Source organism: Cynocephalus volans, chromosome 14 (assembly GCF_027409185.1).
Source record: "Cynocephalus volans isolate mCynVol1 chromosome 14, mCynVol1.pri, whole genome shotgun sequence".
Taxonomy (NCBI): Eukaryota; Metazoa; Chordata; class Mammalia; order Dermoptera; family Cynocephalidae; genus Cynocephalus; species Cynocephalus volans.
The window spans coordinates 51,665,436-51,692,683 of NC_084473.1; the positions used below are offsets into that span (position 1 = coordinate 51,665,436).

Below are 27,248 nucleotides of genomic sequence, written 5' to 3' on the forward strand. Positions count from 1 at the left end.
AATATTATAAGATATGCAGACTATGTACAATAGTACATATTTCTTAAGATGTTACAGCTACACTAAAATAGAGATATTTTCTGGAACTTGCTGTAAAACTGTAAAACTGTAAAACCGTGTGGGCAAAATCCTTAATATCAGAAGTGGACTGAATATCAATGACTCATTTCTCTCCCTATCTGCCTCTCTAACTCCAAACAAATAATTTTTAAAGAGAGTCCAGTATTCTCAGCTCAAGAGTTAATATTTAACTTTAAGCTTTATTCACTGGACCCTTGCATAATGTGATATTTGAAAACCAAGTCATATCATACCTTAAAAATGTCTGGCCTCCCCAAGCAATAGTTTGGAATCTCCAAACTATTCAGTAAGCAAAAAATACTCTCAAGACAGTATTTTCTAGTAACAAGTCACTAAAAACAGAAGGTCAATAAACAGTTAGCATTAGAATTAAGTATTCCAAAACAGTCCCAGAAACACTATCTTCAAGTCAGAGATTACTACACTAATAGGAAAAAAAGAAATTTCTTGAGATAATGGCATTTAGATTTATACCATTCGTATCTTCTGTGGTACTTGATTTGGTTTAACAATCCTCTCTAAAAAAAAGTGTGAGTGGCAAGAATATGTAATAATACATACCCACTCCTCTCAATACTAAACATACTCAATAGCGTCCCTAGCAGATTAAAAAGTCAAAACAGGATCCCTGAAGCAGTTAAGCATGTCCACTCTACATAGTGACATCTAATTCTTTAATGCTGCTTTGCAATTTAGGCTACTAAGTGTGCAGGGAAAACTTGCTCATGGAAATCAATTGATATTTCACCCATTTCTTTCTTAAAAAGTTTTCCAACTACAGTTGTTTTAAGTTTGGTAAGCCAATCAAAAAAGTGCTTAAATTTGAAAAACAAATTTGACAAATTTGTTAAAAATGTAAAGCCCTATGGGCTATGTTTATTGTGAGGATCATATGAGTTAGTGTATGTGAAAGGCTTTAACACAGAGCCTGACAAAAAAGTAAGCACTATGGAAGTGCTAGCTATTTACTATTATCATGCTAAAAATAACAGTCAAACTACAAGGGAGAAAGATATATAAGACACATTGAAGAAAGCTCATATATTAAGTTGTTCAATTCTAGGCAATAACCTAATACCTTTCTAAACAGAAGTGCTCCCCCACAACACACAAATTATTGTGCTTGCTGTACAGTTCTACTATTTTCCAGCTGAGGAAATTTACATATGCATAGTTTATGGGTGCTATTACACACTGAACCCCAACTTAATGGGTCAAATAAAGGACATAAATCTGTTAAAAACTTATCTTTACTCATTTTTTCTTTAAATACTTAACATTTTGTTTAAAAAAATGAAAAATTCTTCCAAGGGCAATTTTCAAATAGAGCAGAAAAGTCTCAACTTGCAAAACGGCACTTTGATTATTTGAGACAGGAATCTATTTTCCTTTAAAAATAAAGTCTCCTAAAGTGGGAGACTTTATTTTTACTTGCATTACTTATAATGCAAGTAAATAAAAGTATTGCCTGAATCCTAAGCCCTGCTGCATATTGCATGCGTGTGGAAGAGAGAGAATAGGAGGAGAGGGGGAGAAGTCAAAATCAACTGTTTCCCGAACTCAAAATCAACTGTACACAGAACTTTTGAAATAAACTGTTCAAAGTTCATATTGGGCAACTTCCCTCTCCTCAATGTCCATATTCCCATTACACCCTTCTCCCAAGCATGATGAAAACCTCCCTAACTCCTTTCCAAAGGTAACAAAATTACCTACATTCCATTTCTCTTCTCACATCCTAAATCAGAGCTCTCATTTTCTTTGTACACTTACCTCAAAAGTAGGTAAATTATAGGATTAAATCAATTCCTACCAGACAAAAAACTCTTCCATAACCCTCTCAGAAATAGTGTGTGTATGTATTTTTTGGCTTATACCTACTTGGCAGGATTTCAAATAGTAGAGTACTGTATTTTAGAATTAGGCAGCAAGTCCACCCCAGCCAGCTCTGCCGATATTCTTCCTTTTCCATTTCTTTCTTTCCTCTACTTCTGAACCCAAGAAAAACTCAAGTTTTTACTCTGCTTTTCTTTACAACATTTAGAGTTGCAAGGGAAGTAAGGTGGGAAAGAAGCAATCATTTGGATTGAAAGTGCTTCTTTCTAAGTTAGAGAATGCTGGCATACTGTTCTTGATAGCTAAAATAAGTATTTCTGTCATTAACACCAAGGTCAAGGGTTCAGAGCCCATTACCAGCCAGCCACCAAAAATAAATAAAATAATTATTTCTACTTTCCTGCCATAAAGAACATGATTTAAAAAAAAAAAAAGAAATAATTATAGCTACAAATTTTAAATATATTTAGTACTCTTAAACTTATTTCAAAATTTAATTATTCTTAGCTACACGAAGGTATGAAATTAAACATGTTCATTACTGAAAGATATTAAACAATTAAAAACCCTACCATATGCTGTAATATAATGCCCTCTATGGACTAAAGTACAGCACTTCAACATTAACTACTGAACTGAATCTTAAGAAATGCAGACAGCTTTAGTCTAGAAAATAAATGACAATACAAGTTAAAATGGTAAAAAAAAAAAAAAAAAAAAAAAGAGCATTTTAAAGTCATCAGCAATTTCACATAAGCTGCTAAAAATGAATACTAAAATCCATAAGAAAATTAAAAGTGATACTATTCAATGAGAACTAAATAAATGCTGACTTTCTTATTGATAATCTAAAACAGATATAGATATTCCTAAAGATCCAAAGCATTTTAAAATCCAGAATTGAAAAATTAATAGTCATTAGGCTCTGAACAGATCTTTTAAAACTTTTGTTTTCATTAAAGTGCAATGGTTTGGGGGGAACTCTTTAAGGTTATTTCATAATGTTTCTAATAGCATCATTCAAGCATTTGTTTGATTCAGCACACTATGTCAATATTCAAAATTGTTTATAAAATCATTTTTAAAGTCACTTGTTAGTGTGAATCCATCACTCACTAAATTTCTCTGTCCAACTGAATTTATTATATGGTCAATTATAGAGCATTCCATAGACCTGGTTTCTATGAACAACACTAGATGGCACTAACACTCACAGTCTACAGTTGATTGCCCAATCCAACGTAGGCAATCTGGCAAAGACTGTGTTCTCGATTTTCTGGCTCTTACATGGCATTGTTGGTTGGCACTAAGGAACTAGATCAGAGTACAAGGGGAATAGGAATACAAGTCTACCACCAGAAAGGCATGTGGGATAAAATGATCTCTAACTAAAATTCAAACTCAATTTAAAATACAACATAAAAATAAAACTATAAATAAGTAAATTAAAAGGTATAGATTTTCTTTTGTGAAAACTGAAAATGTTCACTAAAATGTAAAGTAAAACAAAAATATTTTGGCAAACTGTAGTATGAGAATTTATATCCTATATAAAAAACTCACATAAAATCAGAAAAAAAATGAACACCTAAGTTTTACAATGGGGAAAGGGTATGAACAAACAAATCACAAAATACAAATAGCCAATAAATATATTGGAACATGTTCACATTCACTAATCATCAAAGATTGGAACAGCAAGATACCACTTTCATCTAGCAAAGGTTTGGTAAAGGTTTGTTAAAAATACCAAATACAGAAGAATGTCTGGAAGGATAGACACTTAAGGAATAAGTCATAGCAGGTGACTCTGGGAAGGAGCACTAGGTGGCTAGGCAACACAGAGGAAGAGAATGAGAGAAAAAGTCATTGTATTTTTTGTATTTTGTATAATGTGGAAATGTTATTTAACCAAAAAAATAAATATTATCAATTGTTGGTATAATATATGGGTGTTTTCTTTTGCTACAGGGGTAAAAATTAGTACAATTTTTCTGGTGGCCTACTTTTGTCAAAATTCTTAAAAATGTTCAAACCCACTAACCCAGGTTTTTATTTCTAGAAATTTATGGAAAAGAATAAATAAGAGACATGTAAAACATATTTAAATATGACGAGGTTAATAACAACATTATTTATAAATAAAAAAGTTAGGAACAATCTAAGCATCCAAACAACAGCAGTGACTAGTTAAATTACAATATATATCCATACTAAGGAACACTAACCATTAAATATTCTTCTGGTGCATGATTTTTTAAAGACACGGAAATGTTTGCACTATATAAGATACTGCCAATTTTTTTTCAAAAGCTTATAAACTATGTTTCCAATTTCATAAAATCCTTACTTATTATACTCATAAAGTACACATATACACTGAAAATAGATGAGAATACATTTTAAAATATTAAAAATGATTATATCTGAGCAATATGATTACACATTTTCCATCTCAATGCTTTTCTGTATTTCTCAAATTTGTACAATGAGCATATATTACTTCAGATTGCTTTATAAACAGTTGCCTTGTCCTCACTCATGGTTAGCAGGTCCTTGAGAGAAATTCTTACTACTAAAATTTTGAAGGTCAAATAGATTAAAACATTTGCCCAAGGTCATACAGCCAATTCAGTGAAAAGGCCAGGATTAGAACTCAGGTCTATAAAATACCCAAAACGAAGTTCTTTCAGCCATATTATACTTAGCAACATCTATCTTTTATGGTACATATTTATTTTCCATCTGTATTAGGCCCATAGTAAGCACCAAATAAATCCTCACTAATATAACAACGTCACATATAATTGATTCCTTTTATTAACAATAGTCAGGTTCTAATTTAGCTACATTGTACATGTACTAACAGCCTTCCAGTTAATGATATTTCTATTCAATTTGTTAAACATTTTCATTTTTCAGAATACTTAAAATTCTTACTTTTATCAGATTAACTGCTCACTGTCATAATCAAAGTCCAACTAATAACTATCAAAAAGTATTAAGTATATTTGCTCACCAAAAATATAATTTAACCAAAATATTAGACCTTAATATATATAATACTTTGGAGGGAAAGCTCAAAGGCTATATAATAAGCTTTGAAAATTAATAAGAAAAATGTTTTAAGTCATAAAACTGTCAAAAGAAAGCACTTATTCATAAACGCACATAAGTATATAAATTTGCAAAGCATAATACTGAATTCTTTACCTACATAAATGGACCCTTACAAGTTCTTTTATTATGGCAATACTACTAGTTAATCCTGGATATCACATAGTATAACAAATAAGTAATCAATTTTTGGTTAGTTTACACCTTACTCCCCAATAGTTCTAACAGGTCAGCAAGACACCATCTATATTCTGATAACAAACAAAATATTCTGCATATTAGTGACAAACCAAGCAACCAACAAACATACATTAAGGAATCATCATCATTAAGTCAAGATCTCAGTGGTTTGGATGAGAGACATTAGCACCTTTCTCTACCAATGGCCAACCAACAACATAAACAGCAGTTTGGCACCACAACGGGGCTATTCAGTCTCCACATGGTAGCGACAGAATGTCACCCTAGTTCTGATATTCCTACACATACACAAACAGGTATGTGATAAAAACAGCAGCTCCTTGGTTGTCTCCTAAAATTAGGACAGTAACTGCTCATTCCAAAATGGGGAAATAATCGAGAAGAGGACAAACCTGTGTTGGAATCAAAGTCCTTCACCCACTGGAAGTAAGATCACCCTTGCAGAATTGGATAACAACTAACAGAAATAAGTTAACCAAAAGTCTGGAACACAGTAAAATCTCAAAAGTACTGTGCTTTTTATAAATTTGCTAGGTAACCACAGAAAAGTTTCTTAGACTTGGGTTTTGTCATCTATAAAATGGATCCTTCTTTCAGATTATGGTAAAGACTAAATGAAATAAATATGTGCGAAAGGGCTCAGTACTTAGATTTTCCATAAATAGTAGTCTTCCCTTTCCAGGTAAAATGAGAAGAATTCATCTTTTCTCAGCCTTTTAAAATTCTCAATTAAAAACATCTCCTAAATGGGGAAAAAGAAATCTAAAACTGAAAGCAAACAAACTAATGAACCTAACTATTTCAAATGGATATTACAACTACATTGAAGAGGAAGAGCAAGAAAAAGAACTAATGCAAGTAACTTGCAAGCAAAGTATTTGACTACATACATTTAATCTTGAACAGGTTTGGGGGGTGGGGATTTGCAAACAAATCCTTATCAAGTTTATCAAGCTTATTATACTGATATAAGAAAAGCATTCTAAAACTATTCTAGATGTATTAAAGAATTAAACAGATGAGTAAATCTATTGGTGATGTTAGGAACCAAGGTTCTCACTATACAAAAGGCAAATATGAAATGAGGACAGACAACCTGTGGGAACAGATTTGAATTGGAGGTATCTGTGTGAACTCATCATTTCCAAAATACGTATGTGTATGTGCTTATATTTATTTGTGTGTATGTATTTAAGCATTTCCTAGATCTTCCCACTGAAAGGGGTAAATGGCAGGATTCCCACAGTAGCAATGAACACAGCTAACATCCAGCTCTTGATCTTTAATTCTTCACTATTACGAAAACCATCTCTCATTCTACACTAAAAGGGATCAAGAGATCCTTGGAGAAGTGGCGCATTCCAAGAATGGGGCAGAGTAGGCATAAGATAAGCTACAACATTTTGTTACGCTAGTAAGGAGTGCTGTTCTCCCAACCCCCCAAAAAGACAGCTGCATGTCCCTGAGACAACTTGAAGGAGCCCTCCAAATCTAGGACAATTTACCATCAAAACAATTAAGTTCAGTAATAAATTATAAACCATTGGGGAAAAAACAGAAATTCATGATCCATCCTGATAATTACCTAATTAATTCACTAACAGCAAAGGGCTCTTGATTACAGTAGAATGCTGAGGGTCAAGTGAAAAATGTTGGAATGTGGTACTGAATAATCATCATTTTGCAAGCACAAAGGTAAAGACTGGATCAAGCAAGAATCATCAATGGAAACTAAATCTAGGGAGGCAGATTGTGATGAGGAATAGTATGATATTTACATAGTCTTATGTTGGTATTGAAAAATCATCATTTTGCAAGCACCATAGTAAACATTGGGTCAAGCAAGAATCATCAATGGAAATTAAATCTAGGGAGACAGATTGTGATGTGATACATAGTCTTGAAGTGTCACCCTTCAGACTGCTAATTAGTTCTAAGGGAGGAAGAAATAGCAGGAACCTACAGATGTGATACCATGAGAGGGACAATACATCATCTACACAGTATTTTGACCATGAATCCATAGCCTCAATTTGGGCTGGCCAGATAGTTCACTAGGTCAGAGCATGCAAGGTCAAGGGCTCAGATCTCTACATCAGCCAGCCACCAACTCAATCTAACCACGATGAAACATTGGACAAATTAAAAACAAGGAATGTTCTATTAAAATGGGGGAAGAGGATGGCCCGTGTTCTTCAACAATGTTAATGTCATAAGTGATAAAGACTGAAAATGTTCCAGATTAAAGGAACCAAAAGAAACATGACAACTAAATGCACTACTTGGCCCTAGCCTGGATCTTGTACCGGAGAGAGAAAATATGCTATAAAGGACATTACAGTATTAGGTTAACTAACGAAACTGGAATACAGATGGTAGACTAGAGAAAAGTATTATATCAATGTAAATTTATGAAGCTAATAGCCATACTGAGGTTATAAAAGAGAACATCCCTACTTGAAGTATTTAGTGGTAAAAAGCCAGAATGTAAATAACTTATTCTCAAATGGTTCAGGAAAAACAAAGATGTATTTATGTGTTAATATCCAATTATCTATAGAAAGAGAGATCACAAATGATAAAGCAAATGGGGTAAAATGTTAATAGGTAAATTTAGATGAAGGGAATAAGACATTCTTTGTACTATTTTTATTTTTTCAACTCTTTTTAAAGTTGGAAGTTATTTCCAATATATATATAAACTTCCAATATATCTATAACTTCCAATAAAGTTAGCCTAAAGCAATTAGCTTTAAAACAAAACAAAACCCTAAATAATACTGTGGGTTTTTAAAAAATTCTGCTTAATTCTAATCATATAATTTAGCAACTAATTATCATAAGCCCTCTCTAGCACAGATAGATTTTTCAGTTTAGTTCTGAATAAACCTAAACGTTTCTTTGCAGTCACAAATAGCCAGTCCACAAATCCATCTACATGCCTAATTGCAAGGGTTACATACTGATTATAATATCCACCATAACAGGATCTGGAAAACTTTTATCATATTTATATAAATTAACAGGTCTATGTGTCTTATTTACTCACATTTGCTATCTGTAACTTTCACAGAATCATCTCTTCTATGAAGCCATTCCTAACATCTCAAGGGAGAGTAGCCCCTCTCCTCCCTTAGCATGTGTTGGTGATCACTCACTAGCAAACATTACACATTAATATCCCTAAACTCATTCCTATGTGAAACTGAGAATTCTATGCATCATCTGACAAAAACATTTCAATTGTTCTGTGACAATACTGCCTGTCATTTAACTACTCTTTTCAGAAGTTTCACCTCTTGGCCTATATATGGTAGAATAAACTTATGTAAGTAGTAGAATATTTTACCTTATACCTTTGTTGTTGTATTTTTGGAGTGGAAAACCAAAAAATTAAAGTGCCAATAATAATCATAATATATTTTAAACAAAAATGAAAAATACACACCAAACACATAAATCTCTGACTATAGAATTTTTTAAAAATTAAATGTAGAATACGTAGAACATGCTGGGTCTCTAAATCATTAATAACTGCCTCTAAACGAGGAAGTACTGAACGTTGATAATTATGGACTGGGAAAAATCAGCATTTTTTATATTCTAATATTAAGAATACAGTTTGTAACAAACTCCTTTATTGAAGGAAGAGGAAAAAAAAGACTAGTATTCATTTTTTCACTTGACAAATTTTACTATCCAAAATTACTAAAGCACCAAAGTCTGCAAAGAAAAAAAATTGAGATAACAGATGATCCAAGGAAATTAAAATTTTGTTATTATTTAATATTTTAATGCTTCTCATGTTTAAATGTATATAGTAGATCCTAGGTACCTGCAGATTCCCCTGAGTATTCAGCCAACTGCAAATAGAAAATATCCAAAAAAAAAAAAAAAAAAAAAAAAAAAAAAAAAAAAAAAACACAATAACTATTTACATAGCATTTACATTGTATTAGGGATTACAAGTAATCTAGAGATGATTTAAAGTACACGAGAGAATGTGTGTAGGTTGTATACAAATACTATGCCATTTTATATAAGGGACTCGAGCATCTGTGGATTTTAGTGTCTGTGGGGGTCCTGGAACCAATCCCTCATGGGTACAGAAGAACAACTGTTTACAGTAATAAGACCCAGAAGTTTAAAAAAAAAAAAAAAAAGGTAAGTATATCATATTTAGAGATGCTATAAAATTTTTAAGCCATCTGAGAATTGAGCCCCCTTCATGTTCTACCAATCTCTTACACTACTTTGGTATATATGACTTCAGTACAATTAACCCACACTTCTAGGAAGACAGGGAAGTATATGTACCCATTATAACATACCACAATGTTTAGCTATGTCCTTACCAGTCTGTCCTACCAAGGACCTAATCTAACCCCCTTCCTTCTATAGAAAAGGAAACTGACATCTAGAGAGATTCAAGGAATTATTTGTGGTTAACTATACTGTTTTTATGATACCAGCACTGGGTTTCCTTCCAATGACTTTTGTAGAACACATGTATTTGGTATAATCAAATAATTCTCTATTCCCTACAGAGTTGCCATAAGTCAATATCCAAAAAAAACAAAAAAACAAAACAAAACAAAAAATGTTGAGTAAAAGAGGCATGAATAACAATTTTCTCAGAGAAATGGCATAAATAACTATTTTCTAAAAAAAGAATACCCAAGCACTGCTTATACCTTCTTCAACCATCCCTAAGAAGACTTCAAAGGCACTGCCACCTGTTCTCTTAGTTCTAAACTATTAGGCTATAGGTCCTAGGTCTAACAAAATCAGTCCACGAAAAAACTGACTCATGAAATACTGAAAATTCCCGAGAGCCTCCATCTACTAGAGGACTGCTGGCTCTAAGTTTTGGGAGGGAGTATATAGAGGGGTGGGGTGGCAGGTTGACTTCACAGGCAGGTCAACGTTGCACATCCTGCTTCTCCTTGATCTTCACCCACACAATCATCACCATGCTGCTCTGGGATTCTCAGACTCTTTCTATTGTACCCCCTAAACCATTTTAATATGCTGTTTGAAACCTCCACTCTACTGTGAACCAGCTCCCCTAATCCTCAATTTCTTTACTGAACATTCCTGCTATTACTTCTCCTCACTAAAACCTGGCTCTTCCTTGAGGATACTGCTTTCCCTGTGGAACTTTCTAAGTGGAGGCTGCTACTCCTACATTACCAGGGAGTAGGGGGGTGCACCAGTACCCTCTGCTCACCAACGCACTTCCAGACTTTTATCTCAGAGGCCTTGGGCAAAAGTCTTGCCTATTCAGCTATGTCATTCTCTATCCTTCCTTATTACTTCTATCTACTATCCTGCCAGTTGCCTCACTATCCTTTACCAGAGACTCTTGTCTCAATCTCCTAACATCCTCTCCACCCCAAGTCCTGCTATCATCCTGGGTGACTTCAATGTCATGTGAAAGTGCAATCCAACATCTTGGCCTCAAAGTCTACTTAACCTTATTTCTAGCAACCTTCACCCGATTCCACTGTAGGCCCTGCCTCATGGCCAAACCTTTGCCATTATAATCAACCTGAACTGCTATTCCTCTAAAATTCTAAATTCAACATCCAACGTACACATACACACGGCTCTCTCTCTCTCCTACTTTTACCACAACTTCCTATCATTCTGGCATTCATATTTTTATGCCTACTACTCTTTGTTCTTAGACCTAATTTAGACCTTGAATTCACTGACCCTCTGCTCTCCTATCAACTGCCTCTTCTCTTTACATCCTTCGACTCAGATGCCACAGTACATCCTTCAAATTACTCTCTTGCTATTATCCTCAACTCTCTTGACTCACTGTCCTTCCACTAAGCCCACCTAGCAAAACACAACCTTGAATCAGCACAACCATTTGCTTTCTCTGAATCCACACCCAGGCTGTTTGGCACAGTTAAAGAAAAGTCACCCTACCAGAGACCACCCTTCAACCTTGACTAAGCTCTTAATGTATAATGCCTTTGTTTCCATAGTCAGCAGACCTCTTCCACCCAAGCATGTTCCAGTTCATTCTCAGCAAATGATTTAACATATGGCTTTAAAAAATAAACATAAACTATCAAACAATACCCTCCACTTTCAGCCACAAACCCTAGCAGTATCAACACCCAAATTTTCCTTTCCATTCACTACAATCAAAGCAGCATATTTCCTCCTCTCTAAGGCTATTCCTCCACCTGAACTTGGGAGCTCATCCCATCCCCTTGTGACACTCTACCAGCACCTGTAATCAAGCTTTCCCTCCCATCTTTAAAAAAAAGAAGAAGAAAAATGTGTTCTCTCCACCCCGTACTCTCCCCCTCCTGCCTGCTAATACTTTCTCCCTGTTCTCAAACTTATTAAAAGTTGTCAATATTTAGTATCCATTTGCTCAAGTCCTATTCTTATTCCTCAACTTAGCCCTGCACTCACACCATTTGCCACTGTCCTGCTAACACCTTCCTTCCTTTCTGACAAACTTTCAATCCTTACTTACCTTAACTAACCTCTCTAGTATTTGATAATATTGACCATTTCTTCTACCTTTAAATCTTTCTCTGCTTTTGGTTCTCCCTAGTTGATATCAGTGGCTTTAATTTCTATCTCCAAGCCCACAACAAATACACACATACAGACAAGGTCTCTCTCAAAAGCTTCATATGTTTAATATCCTTGAATATCTCATACAACATATTCACAGTACCTCAATACAACATATGCACAACTGAATTTATCTTCTCTTAAACCACTTTATTCTTTGGTGTTCCCTATCTCAGTTTCTCATACTGACATCCATACATCTGCATATGACAGGAACCTAAGGTTCCTGGGGTTCCTTTAACTCATCCCTTTATCCCTCATGTCCATAACCATCAAACACCAAATCCTATGTCTCCATGCTCACTTCACTGCCTGAATGCTCACAATCTCCTCTTTGTAAGATTACAGCATCTCTAAACCAGTCTCTCACTAGTGCTACCCATCTCCAATACATAAATACATTTAATAAATACACCATACTCACTTCATATTTTTAAAGAAAATACAACTATATTAAAATGCTAAATTTAAAAAATGTGCAAGTCACTTTATGCAAATCAGGTACTGGGAAATGTAGAGTCAAAAGAAATAAAATGAGAATTAGTACTTTTCAGAAGAACTCATAATAGAATACCTCAACTTACTTTTAAACAAAATGACTACACTCAATATGCCTAACACCTTATACCTATCACTAGAAAAATACTGTACTATATTGAAATATTAGAAACATACTACAAAAATGTTGTTTCTTTAAAAGCTAGACATGAAATCACTTCTGGGATAACAAAAATAAACACATGTGAAAATATTTTGATTTAATATCTCTTGGTCTTCATGCTATCAAGAAACAATGAAGCAAAAGAAAGAAATAGCTATTAAAGCCAATTCTTATAAAAAAAAATTTTTTTTTCTAGTTCCATGGTACAATATAAATGTGATCGACAAATACCTGTGTGGAAAAGTTAAGAGCAAAGTGAGTGCTGAGTGCAAGAGGAGTAGAAAAAGCACTAAAACCTTTAACTGAGATGATGGAAATAAATTCTTATCAATGTGATGTATTAGACACTATAAACATAATAAATGACACAGAACGTAGTAGAATGTTCCATGGTAAGTCAAAAAGTGGCATGAAAGCACAAAATAGTGTATGGATTGATTACCTGAAGTTTTACTCAGCTCTGCTGAAAATATAGCAGATGGTGATCTGTCCTCTTTTTCTGTATCAGAAGGAAGTTTTTTCTCAGCTTCTTTCACAAGAACTTTGGGTTTAACTACACTGCCTATCTCTGCCTGAGTAGCCAAAGCAGAAACATCCAGAGGCAGTAAGGGCACCTTTGATATATCAGACCTATCTTTGGAGAATTCATCTGAGACATGGATTTTATCTTCATCAATATGTTTTACGCTCTTGAAAGAAAGCTCATGGGGCAATTCTGAGCAAGGCAATGACCCAGCTCCATCCAGGACATTAGCAATTTCATTTTTGTGGGATACTTCTAGGTCAGTATATTCATCAGCTAGTTTAGCAGAAGAATCAGTTTTAGAACTGAGAAATGTAGGATATTCATCTATAATCTCAATTGGTGATGAATCGGAAAATGTTTCACTCTCTCTTATTTTTGCTTCCTTAGAAATGAACAAGCTATCATTTGAGTAAACTGCAGTATTGAGCTCCTCCATCTGCAGTGGAATTTTTTCCTTCTTGGTCAATGTTGAATCTTCATCAGGTGATAGGGTAGCTTTTGTGGTATCTAAATTGGGCTTAAAAGATTCCAAATATGGCTTTCCTCCCTCAAGTGGTAAACTACTGAGTTTTTCCTTATTTTCACGTTCTATCATTGACTCCAATGAAGTTTCAGTGAGATTTTCAATCACAGCTTCATCTTGTTTTTGTGGAACTTCAGATATTGAATCATCACTAAATAAGTCAACTGGCTCAGAATCAGGTGAGGAATCTTCAACTAACTCAGAATGATCAGGCACTGGCTGTCCAACTTTTGCTATTTCTGAATAATTAGAGAAATCTGGAGTTGGTTCAGTAGAGAGCTTTGTTTCTTTAATTAAATCACATGCAATAGATATGTAAGGAGCTTCTGTATCTTGAAGAGCTGCATTAAAACTTTCAGGCTCTTTAGTTTCTTCCTTTATTCCTGATACTTTTTTTAGTGATACATTCATGGCCTCTTCATATGGTGGGGGATTTTCAGGCTCGAGTTTTAGGCTTTCATAATTAATTGAGGGAGGAGCTTCTAATGGTGATGAGCTAGGCTGCACTGCAGAAGCACCAGCACTAGGAACTATAGAATTTAAAGGTGCTTCCATAACAATGTCAGGCAAAACTGGTGAAGGAGTAGCTTCAGATTCTTCAAATGATGGACAAAGCTGTGCTACAGGGTACAGTGACTCCTGCATAGCTTCTGATGTTTGAACCAAGTCCATTTTTGTTTCATAACCAATCTTTGTACCTGCAGCTTCATTCAATTCACTTTCACATGCTTCCTGTACTAAATCTGGGGTTAGACCTTCAGGCATGTTTGCCACTACTTCCTCAGTCACCTTTGATAAATTATCTGTTGTGACATAATCTGTCTCAGAATCCTGTGTTGTTACCAGGAAAGGATTTGAGGTTTTGAGGCTGGTATTCTTCTCCGTTATAATTTGGGCCTTCTTTTCTTCTATTTTTTTCTCATCTGTCTTATTTTCTGAAGTATGATCTTCTAACAAAGGAAAAATGTTTGTTGCGATGCTCTCAGTTGCTGTTGGGTTAAAGGGAGCACACGAGATATATGCCCCTGACCTGTCTTTTATGTCTTCCGGTGTACTGGGAAAAGTATCTTCATTACTGCTTTCACTGTCTTTTTCATGATTTGTTTGCTCAAGGCTATCTGCAAAATACTTCTTAACCACTTTACTTTCCAACTTGCCCTCTATACTACCTCCAGCAGCCAACATATCACTATCTTCCTTATAAGTATCTTTCACTTCCCCTACTCGCTCAAATGGTTTGAAGTCTGCATATTCCTCCCTCATGGGAGCTTTTACTGCAACTCCCTTTTCATTAAAACTGTCCTTTGTTTTTTCTGGAGACTTAACTTTTTCCTCTTCTTTAACTTTAGTAAGGGCTATAGGTAACTCTTGTTGACTATGAAGGATGTTATTACTAACTAAATCTTCTTTTTCATCTTTACTCTTCACAATTATTTCTTCCCTAGGGTTTGCTACTACTATTGCAGATTCCACTTTTGGAGAGCCACTGAATGATGATCCCATTTCTGAGTATTCTAACTCTGAAAACTCTGTTAAATCTCTATCTACAAATGGATTTTTTGCCTTCTCTGAGAACTCTTTCGAAGCTTCATTTGAAGTTTCTCGACGTGTTCCTTTGGTGCGTAATACTGCTGGTAAATTACCAAGGTATTCATGTTCTTTAAAAGAAGCAGCTGAGAGAGGAGATAGAGAAGGAAGAGAGGCAGCAGTTTCAAGCAGGACAGATGGGAAATCCTCTTGACCAGCCGAAACAGTGTTACCTGGCTGCTCCTTCAAGTCCATAATTTTTTCTGTGACCATGGACAGAAAGGAAAGTTAGAGAATGCCAGTGTTCTCAGAGTTAACGCAAGTTTTATGACAGCTTCAAAACAGTGTTAGTAAAGACTTACTGTTAACTAAAATGTTAATAGCATTTACTTAATAAATAATAGAGTAGACTTGAATCATTACTGAATATATTAAGCTACTGTCAATAAAACATGGACATGGCTGAAGAGGCAATTACAAGCTATCCAAAGACATAAATCAAGTTTTTGAGAAAAACCTCAAGTGTTATCAACAAAGAAAAGCTATTTTTAACTAGTTTTAGAGGATGAGAAGAAATATGAGAAGAGAGTTTGACTGACAGTACAGAAAAGAAGGGGCAATGGATAATTTAATAGCATAGTTCATTTACATAAAAGCCTTTTGGCTATGTGCAAGTAAACTGTATTTGGAAAAAAGGAATGGTAAATACATGAATGTAAATCAAAGGTCCAAGAATCGCATACATATTTCCAATTATTAATCAGGTTCTGCTCATTCCTTCCTTGGACACAGCATATAAAATGCAAATTTCAACTTTTTCATTAGATAAACATTCTTGGAACCATGCTAATTTTTAGTAAATATAAACTACTCTGTATAGAGTTAACACAGCTAAAGAGTTAAAGTTAGAATAACACAGAGGATAAAAGGCTGGCAGAAAGAACTTGCCTGCAGAGGAGTGTATCACAGGCTCAGATGCAGCAGGAAGAGCAAAAAGGGTCTCATCTGAAAAACAAATAGAATATAACCTCAGCAGAAATAAAGACAGGTGGGAAGGAGACTAAAGAGGAGCAAGCAAAGGTTCAGTTTGTAAAGAGTTAACAAAAAACTTTATCTACAGAGAAAAGGCCAAAATAGAAAGAAAGTTAGAAAAAGCATTATCATTAATTCAGATTAAATCATCATATATATTATAAAGTTGACTAAATGCTATCCATAGAAGCTATCATTTTTCTAGAGACAATGTAATATGTTTATGTTAAAGAAATTCCATGAACCAAAGTGACTTTAAGATACTGTTCTCAAAAAAAAAAGGGCGAGCTGGTTACTCAGCTGGTTCGAGTGCGCAGCCTTGTAACACTGAGGTCAAGGGTTCAAGATAATGCATTTAACATATCCGAAGTTTTAACTCACATTTTTCAGATAGGTAAATTGTCTCATCCTATTTCAAGCCAAAAACTTAAAACATGGATTTGAATAAAATTAATAACCACTTTTGTTTAATCTTTTGTTATTGGCATATGTTCAATTTGGAAGAGCACTTTAAAGAATTATCAATTTTTTCTTACATTCTAGGTTGTCTATTTTGAAAGAAAAAGATTGTAAAGGTCATTGTATACTGTTCTTTGAAGACACTAGTCCTATATGCCATTATCCAAATGCCAAAAAGAGTTGAAAACACTAATTATCATTAGGAAGATACTTATTATGTTTTGTTTTGTTTAACCTTAGTTGAGGGCTTCTTGTTATTCTAAGTGCTTTACATGGAAGAATTCATTTGATTCCTTACAACCCTATTATTATAAGTGATGGTGTTAATATCCTCTATTTAATAATTTTTTTTAAAAAAACCTGAGTGACAGAGAAGTTTAGTCACTCACTCGAGTATGCACAACTAGTAAGTTAGAGACTCAGGTAATTCAACTCTAGAGCCTATTTTCTTAATCACTATATATTGTAGACTAAATGTGTGTGTCCCTCCAAAATTCAAATGTTGAAAGCCCTAATTCTGATTGTGATGGTATTTGAAGATGAGGCCTTTGTGAGGTGAGTTGGGTTAGATGAGGTCATGAAGGTGGGGGCCCTTGTCCAATGAGTAAGTTCCAAGAAGAGATACTAGAGAACTGGATGACTTGCACTTCCTCCCCACCCCCCACCCCCACCAGGTACACAAAAAAGGTCATATGAGTACACAAGGTGATAGAGGCCAAGAGAAGAGGACTCAGAATGAAACCTACCTTGCCAGTGCCCAATCTTAGATTCCCTAGCCTCCAGAACTTTGAGAAATAAATTTCTATTGTTTAAGCTGCCCAGTCTATGGCATTTTGTTATGGCAGCCAGAGCTAATACTATATATATTGGTATATTAACTTCATATATTGTTATCTTATACCTGCAGTTGGAAGATCCTGAGCAAAAGATCTTAAGTGGTTAACATTAGAGAAAGGCCTCTAGCATAAGACAATTTGAAATAGCCTGAGGGATGACTGGTATTCCTTTACCAGAGAGGACCTAATAAATTTGGAGACTTCTATTTGGAAGGGCAAGCTAGATAAGACTAATCAAAATAGTCAAAAATCAAAGAGATGTAGCTATCATAAATATGGATTTCTGTTCCCAGGGTATTCCCCTTGATGAATAGGAGAGCTAACTTCACAATGTCATATAAATTTTAGGTAAATCTATACTGGGCATGATGTCATACTTAAAGGATTCTTAGATGGGGTGGTGAGAGGAAATCCATGATGTGTGTTTAAAAGGGTCTCCTATAACCTGGAACAATGGGCAGGATGTGTCCCATGGACACTCATCCAAACCAGTAATTCAACAATGTCTTATGAGATTTTTATAAAGTACATACACATGTGTACATATTTTTTTAAAGACGATTTTTTATGTGATCTTAGATAAGTTACAGTTTCTCATTTGTAAATGAGGGAAAATTCCTTTAACTAAAACAATAAACCATAAACTTGCATAAAACTGAAATTTGGGGGCCAAAGAGCAGGACCAAATAATTACACATCTGCTCCATCTAAATAAAAGGTAGACCATTCTTAACAAACTACTTGTTTTTCTCATCTAGACAATATAGTTCTCAGAGCCACTAATTCAGAGTCCAGTCTATTTGAAAAGCAAGCTAGGGATATACTAGAGTACTTCAAAAAGTTCATGGAAAGATTTGTATTAACTTTCAATTTTATTTTTTCCATGAACTTATTGTTAAAATTAAAGGGAAAACAAACTACACCTAAAATTGTGCCAAAAATTTAAAGTATTTTTTAAATGTATCCTTATTCTTATCTACTCCAGAATCTCTCCTATAGTAATCTCTCCTATTTCCTTGGTATTTGGCCAAGTAGAAAAGTTTTCAAATTGATATTTTAAAAATCATTAAATTTCCAAAGAAAGAAAGAAAAAAAATTCATGTTGTAAAATGGTTTTCAACCCAGAGTTGCATTTCTAAATGCAACAAGTACTGCATTTCTAAAAGCTGTTAGGAAAAAATCTAGAATTGGGCCTTTTGGGCCGGATTACCTTTTGGGCCTTCAAGAAGAGAGCTGCTCAGACTCCTACTAAAGCCATCATGGATCATGGAATTGAATTGCCTGGGTTCAAATCCCAGATCCATCACTTTCAACTGTGTAATCCTAAGAAAGTTATTACTTAGCCTTTCTGTGCCTCATTTCCTCATTTCTGAAATAAGGATAATAATAGTACCTACCTTAAAATGTTGTGAGGGAGGGAGGGAAGAAGAAAAGAGAAACAACTAGTCATAGAACTAGGAGGCCAGAGGGCCAGGATTCAAACCAGTCTAACTCTTTTTTCCTGTGTTTTACCTTTCAAGGGATGTGTTTATGCACAAGTGCAACTAATGCAAATTCTTACTTTATCAGCCCCTCAAGTTTGTTCTCCTGAAACAAGATAAATTGTCACCCAGCAAATATCTTGTAACTATTCGAAATAATGGACTGATTAATTGCTTCTACTTCACAGTATAATAACATTTATAGATAGCTTAATGTGGGCCATACACTCTTGTTTCAGTTGCTCATCCAATCCTCAAAATCACCCTATTAAGGTAGATACTATTGTTATCCCCATTTCACAGAGGAGGAAACAGAGGCATAAAAAGGCTAAGTAAATCTTCCTGCATATCTGAATGTTGAACTCCATTAAACCTCAAGTTCACCATATTCAACCTTCCTTTCTTTCTAAAACATATCCAACTATCATATTGTCGTTAGTCTTCTACCACATTTTCAGTTACCTAAACTCAGAGAATTGAGTAACTTATTCAAAGTCACTAGCTAATTAATGAAAAAACTAGAAAATTATAATTTAACTCTGCCACTACAATCAGATATATACTTATTTCCTTACTGCCCCAGTAAAATGAATCACAAAACTACTTATAATGACAGGATGAAAGATGAACACCTTTCACAAAACAACTTTTTCCAAATGATCTATCCCTCATGTTGGTCCTAAAGCTAGATTCATGTCCTTACCTAAGCCTAAACCTAAAAAGTTTAAGTTTAGACTAACTTCTTCAGTTCAAAATACTTTGAATGCTAATCAATTCCATCACACAATGACCAGTTTCAGAATTAAAGTTCACTAAAGTGATTTGAATTTTTTTAAGTATATTACTTTTTTAAAAAGTAAAAGTGGTATGTCAATTTTTAATTTATTACTTCAATTAATTACTGATTAATTTTAAAAATATGTGCTATCACAATCTCCCCAATGTCCACACACAAGCATACTGAGTATTCTTCCTGACATGCACATTTCAAAAACTTTTATCAACCAAAAATGTAATTGGTCAGTAAAAATCATATCTAATTATAAAACAAGGGGGGAAATTGCATTTTAAAACCATACAGAAGAACTGCTTCTGGCTGTAAGAGTAACCATATCAGACTAACCTTTACAACATAAGTAACTATATAAATATGGGCAAAATATATGAACCAACTCAACTCCCTTGAGACACTGGACAACAGGCAGTACAGGAGCATGAATCCTGAGAAAAGAGAAGCATCCGAGATGGCTGCCCTGGCTTTCTGTTTGAAGGCACTTTCTGATCTACAGCACAGGGAGAAAGAGCCCAAGAATACTGCACCCATCTGAGCTGAGGAGGCTGCTGGGTTGTGAGGACAGGGTAACATACCAAGGAAAGCTTCACAGAAAAGGAGCTCTAGAAATCTGGACAGGGGCTCCCTTTAAATCTCTGGCTGAACACCAAGCTGCACATCCACAACACAAGACTTAGCAAGGCCTAGAAGAGAAACTTTTGGTAGATTTGTGAACTACATGAATATTTCAGAGGTCAGACAGTGTTGGAAGACTTAACCTAAAAATTTTGATCAACCAAAGTGGACAGATCTCACTGAACATCTCAAGCATACAACTGAGACTTCCAAAAGGGCACACCTTAAGAGGACTACTTAACCCTAAAGAAAGGGACACTCTAGACCAACAGTGAGCAAATTATGGCTCATAGGCCAAAGCTGCATTGGATCACAGCCATGCCCATTTCATTTATGTATTGTCTATGTCTACTTTTGCACAATAAGGACAGATGTGAGTAGTTAAGACAAAGACTGGAAGGCCCGTAAGTGTAAAATATTTACTATTTGGCCCTTTAAGAAAAAGTCTGCTGACTTCTGCCTCTAGACTCACCCTAACTTTAAAATCAAAATCTGAAAAGATCAAGATGATTTGCCAGCAAATTAACTGCCTGCCAGAACAAAATTAACGCTCCTACATCCATGACATGCAGTACAAAATTAAAAATTACTGGACATGTAAAGAAGCAAGAAAATATGATCATAAATAAGAAAAAATAGCCAATATAGATGTTGGATTATCAAACAATAAAATGGAAATTAAAAAGCTATTAAAATATTACTAAGTATGTGCAGAAAAAGATGGACATAATGTGTGAACAGACAGGGAATCTTGGTAGAGAAATACAGACTAGGAAAAAAAAACAAATGGAAATGCTAGAACTGAAAATTACATTAGCTGGGAAAAAATCACTAGACAAACTTAAAAACAGACTGGACAACACAGAAGAAAAAATTTATTGATAAATAAGCTTAAAGAAAGATCAACAGAAACTAACCAAATTGAAGCACAGCAAAAAGCTGGGAAAATAAAATGAACAGAGCCTCAATGACTTGATTATCAGGCAGTTAAATATTTGTAATTATGGTTCCCCCCAAAAAGCAATAATGACTGGAGCAGGAAAAAAAAAAAAAATTAAAGACAAAATGGCCTAAACTTTGACAAGTTGGTATTCTGAAAATAACAACCCGCAGACCCTTCAAGAAGCTATGAACTCCAAGCAGAGTAAACACACCACAAAGAGGCACATCATAGAGGCCAAATCGTTGAAAACCAAAAATAGAGAAAACTTTAAAAACAGAGGAAAAAGGAAGGCAAACAACAATAAGAATGACCTGACCTCCCATTGGAAATGATGTAATCCAAAAAGGATTAGCTTCAGGATGGGGGCTAGTCACCAGAAAGACCAATGCATAGAGGGTTGGGACTTTAAGCTTCACTCCCCAACATCCTGGGAGGGGAGAGAGGCTGAAGATAAGTTGATCACCAATGGCCAATGACTTAACCAATCATGCCTACATAACGAAGCACCCATATAACACTACGCTCCAACCAACTGAGCTAACTGGCCAGCCTTGAAGCCCTCATAAAAACCCAAAATGACAGGGTTTGGGGAGCTTCCAGATAGCTGAACATGTACAGGTTCCTGGAGGGTAGCACCCAGGGACAGGGCACGGGAGTTCCGCACTCCTTCCTACATACCTTGCTCTATGCATCTCTTCCTCTGGCTGTTCATCTGTAGCCTTTGTAATATATCCTTTACAATACATGAGTAAACATTAAGTACAGTGTTTCCCTGAGTTCTATGAGCCGCTTTAGCAAATTAATGGAACCAGAGGAGGGGGTCATGGGAACCCCTAGATTAGTCAGTCAGAAGTTCCAGAAGCCTGGACTTGAGACTAGCATCTGAAGTTGGGGGTAGTCTTGTGGGGCTGAGCCCTAAACCTGTGGAATCTGATGCTATCTCCTGGCAGTGTCAGAATTGAGTTAAATTATAAAACACATTTTTCAGCTGGTGTCCACAGAAAAATCTGAAGAACTGCTTACACATTTGATGACAGATGTGTTGAGTGACTGTGTGAGTGAGAGTAAAGAGTACAGTACACCTTTGGTGTTTTTCCGATATCCCTAACAGGTTTCATTCATTATTCTGTCTTCCTTTGTTGATGCTGGAAATTTTCCATAACAAAAACCAAAATAAAATTTTAAATCCCTCCAAAATAAAGATAAAACAATGTGAACAAACTACAGTTTTACCCACAACTCTTTTAGCAGACCATTAAAATATACATGTTTGAGTCTATCAATGCTAAACTTAACTATAGCCCCTGTTACATGTTTCATTAGCAAAATTTTAGTAATGGGAACAAAAAGTTTGGTTGCTAAGAGTGGGTCAATGAAAAGGTATGTAAGTAGGTGACAGTTTCTCAAACCTTGTTCAAAAGTAATGTCTCATAGCCTAATTCTTATAGCAGATCTGTGTGAAGTACAGATAGACTATAAAATATAATGAAATACTTACTTGATCCTCTAAATTCTAATTTTCATAATTCACCTTATGCAAGCAAAAGCATCTAACAAAGTTTTTACTAAGCTGTTTTCTATAAAAAATTTGTATACAAAACTAAGATATCAGGATTTGGTATAATTAATAATAAAACTTTCTATAATTTCATAATGAGGTCGATGAGTTGAGACTGAGAAGTTCTAAAGACAACTTATGAAAGAGGTTTATAGGATAGATTTAATCATATTTAACAACTTCCTTAGAAGAAAAGAACAGAATAAAAAAGTAAACTCGCTTATTTTTTTAATGCTCTAGGTCAGCTCCACCTAACACCTTCAAAACACTGAGATAAATGAACTTAATACTGGCGGCTTTCAATCAGTTGAGTTCACAAATTAATCTTTAAATGCGGGGAGAAATATGCACAAGCAGACCTGGAACCCCAGGTAAGTTTCTCTCTCCCCCAAAGCAGTTCACAGATGTGTGAATATGTGATTGTCCTTACAATACAACCACAAGACTCCTCTGGTTTTAAAAGCAGAAAATTATAACTAGGAGCTTGTGTTTCCCTTAATCTGCTACCCGTACTTCTACCAGTATAACCTCTACTTATATTTTTTGTCCCCATACTCAGCCCTAAGACTAGTTTAAAAAAAAAAAAAAAAAAAGGATATTAATATTTTCTTAACTAATATTAAACTCCAAGGGACCATCAAAACAACCAGACAAATACCAAGTCTTGTTGGAACATCAAAACTTTATAATCCCTCTTTATCTGTGGATGCAATTCCATTAATGAGAAGAACAAGCTGTTTAAGAAACAATGATTTTTGAAAACTAAAGGGCCACCTAAGTAAAGGGACTTAGAGACTGCTTAAAAAAAAAACCCAATATTTGGCAGCTACATCTCCCACTGGAGGAGTACAAAGACTGTTTCTTCCTTTCACAATACAAAATTTTTTTTAGATATAAAAAAGCAAGAAGACTTAACTTTCTTTTCCAGTCTATCTACAACCAACTGAAATGAGACAGCCAAATATCTATATAATTCAGTATTTTAAGTGTTTCATACTAAGCAGTCTAGCATATGTAAGACTTTTAAAAACCTGTATTTCACATAATTATAAGCTAATTTTTTAAAAAAATACATGATAATAAAACCATGTGTTTGTGGGAAAATATATAATACCAATACTAAAAATACATCAATTCTCCCAAAATTAGTCCATAAATGTAATATAACCCACTAAAACTCCAATAGAGGGAGAGGGGACTAGATAAACAAATTTAAAAGATTAGGTAGAAAATTATACACACATAGATAGCCAGGAAAAATAATTCTGGAAAAGCCCTATTGGCTAACATTTTATTTAAAAGTTATAACAATTAAAAGTCTGATACTCCTGTATGAACAAACAGATAAACAGAAGACAAAATATTTTACCCATACTACAAGCATATGACAAAAGTAGCATTTCAAAATATTAAGATGAATGATCCAATAAGTGGCATAAGGAAAAATGGGAAATATAAAATTATATCACTTCTTCATTCTCTAGAACAAAATAAACCGCAAATGAATCAAAGAATTAAATGTTATAATGAAATCATAAAAATCATAAAAATAGTAGGAGAAAACATGGGAAAATTTTTACAATCTTAGAGAAGGCCTTTCTAAAAATTACACAAAACTCAATGACTTAGAAAATGATAAATCTGACTACATAAAAGTTTCTACACAGAAAAATACACGATATGGTCAAAATACAAATAACAAATAAATCAAGAAAAAAAGTTTTCAAGACAATGATAAAAGGCTAAATTCCTTACAATAGGTCAAGTGATCCTACATCTACAATACCAAAACCCCCAAAAAAGAATAGACAAAAGCTATGACCAGAAAAAAATGTATTGGCACTTAAGCCTATAAAAAAATACTCAAATGTAAATTAAAAGACCAATTTGCTAAATCACATTTACTAGCTTATCAATGCACTGTGCTGATAAAGGCACAGGGAAAAAGTTACTTTAACACATCATTGGTGGGAATATACAAGGATACTTCAAAAGTTCGTGGAAAGATTAATATTATCTTTTAATTCTATTTTTCCATGAACTCTTTGAAGTACCCTAGTAGGTTGGAACAACTCTTTGTGGGACAATTTGGCACTACCTATCAACATTTTAAATGCAAATAAACTTTGAACTAGTAATTCTACTTGTGTGGATTTATCCTACAGTGCATACAAGTATAAAACCATGTTTTACCAAAGAAGTATATATAAATGGGTATTCACAGAAACATAATTTCTAACAGAAAAAGCTAAAAATCAACCTAAATAATCATCAACAAAGGACTGATTAAATAAAATATGGTACATCCATGGAGTTCTCTGCGGCTGCTTTTGTGTAAAACACAAAAAATAAAATAATATATGTATAAATAAATACTTATCTATAGAGTATCTCTAGACAAGATACCCAAGAAACTACTAACAGAAGTTGGATCTACATAAGATGACTTGGGGAATCTGGGTAACAGGCAGAAAGAGATATCTCTCTGTATATTCTTTTAGTACTGTTTGGAATTTTTTTACTTTGTATATGTAAACAAATAAATGCTTTAACTCATAAGACTTGAAATTTTTATTGTGAGAAATATTATAGTAATTCTATATCTATACAGAATATGAAGATCAGCATTCATCCATAACATCTTACTCATTCAACAAATAACTGAGTGCCTACAACACCTAAGGCACTGTGCTCAGCAATGGAGATAGTGTCACATAGTCCTTTTCCTTGAGGAAAAAAGATAATAGCCACTTTCCTCAAGGAGTATACAGTCTGGTGGAGGACAGAAATGAGTAAACATACTATTACCATAAATTTAGTATGATATATTACTATGATGAAGTAAAAATAAGACTTATGGGAAGCACATGAGGAAAGCAACTTAAAAACTAATAGTCATCATTCCAAGAAACAGAAAAAATAGTGCTTAAAAGTGAAACTATCAACTCCTCCTTTGGGGTTAGAAAGGATAATGACAGCAATAGTGAGAAAACTTTAGCATCAGTAAAGCTGGGTCTCACCATTTTGCATGCCTATATCCTAACTAGCCAGCCACAAAGATCTCATTAATTCATTTAAACACTACTGATGAACTATAGTTCTGCCATTACAATTCCCATCCTGGTGCTGTCACTCCCCAGAGGGACTTTTCAGGGTTTATATTTAGAAAAAGGAACAAAAAGCCTCAAAGAATGTACTATAAGTATAATATATCTGCAACATTTACTTCTATTTAATCAGAGGTCCCAGGGAAGAAACAAGAAATATTATCCATTTAGTTTGTACTTTTATCCTGGGCTAGCAAGTACCTTTAAAATGTACCATTCAAACTGGAGCCTTCAATCAGTAGTATTTCAAATAAATTGCTTTTAGATATATTATAAAAATAACTATACATAAAACAAAGCCAATTAATAGAAAATAGACAATATGCACCTTTTTAGAAATGTTTTTGTAACATAGCAAATCTAAGTTTATAGCGATCTAGCACTAACATAGCATGTTTTCGAAATACTATTCCACCTAGTTATTTATCAAAAGTCCCACATATATTCATCACCTCATTTAAAAAAGGATTTGAGGGAGTCTGCAAACTACTAAAAAAGATCATAAATTTGACACTGAGTTTCCTAGAAACCAATCTGAAACATAAAAGGAACGCAGCACTTGACAATGGCTTAATAAAAGAAACTATTCAGAATTTCTAAAAATACATCACTTCTTTTCCTTGCTGTCCTTTTCTATATAAAAATGAAAGGATGGTGGGGAATGGACAGGGCATAACAACCCTTTTAGAGGCATCTACTTCACATCACTGTTTACTTGGACTTTAAGAACTGATACTTAAGATTTCAACTATATATCCCTTGAAATCTTTAAAAATTTCCAATACATGCTCCTATGCCAATATAAATGAACTTATAATAAATGGCTCTATAATTTTTAAAAAGACTAATAATTTTTAAGCCCCCAAGCCATAACCTATCTCTATACAAATTTCCATGGCAATTAACAATTTTGGACAGTCTTTGAAATTGATTTAATAAGCACTAATATACTTTTCCTTGTATTTACATGCATCACTTCCAAGTTCTATCAATTCTTCTTTCATAAAGCCTCTTTGTATCCTAACTTGAGAGAGTCACAGCCCATTAAAGAAATCATACTTATTGTCTCATATTCTCATATTCCCCCCTTCTATTCCATTTTCACTGAATGAACTAGTAATGAATTAGTTAAAGCCCTACTCACCTCCCTCAAAACTACTATGAAAGCTTTCTAAATAGTTCACCTATTTTTCTTTCCAACCTATCTTAAATATTGTCATCAATTTCCTAACATTGCTTTCAGGATGTCTTGCCTCAGTTCTATAACCTTCCGTGGCTTCCGAATGCCTAAAGCAGTAATTCAGGAGAGCGGTGAAAAATAATGAAATAATTTCATTTTTAGAAGT

The 27,248-nt window shown here is 34.3% G+C and overlaps 1 protein-coding gene across 1 annotated transcript in view; it reads right to left on the reverse strand.

Annotated features, from left to right (window-relative positions):
• RTN4 (reticulon 4) overlaps positions 1 to 27,248 on the reverse strand; it is a 68,540-nt gene that overhangs the window by 37,376 nt on the left and 3,916 nt on the right. Inside the window, exons 2-3 of the mRNA XM_063078029.1 lie at positions 16,027 to 16,083; positions 12,945 to 15,341 (exon numbers count right to left, since the gene is read on the reverse strand). Of these exons, the coding sequence (XP_062934099.1) occupies positions 12,945 to 15,341; positions 16,027 to 16,083 (2,454 nt within the window). The remainder of the gene's footprint in view (positions 1 to 12,944; positions 15,342 to 16,026; positions 16,084 to 27,248) is intronic.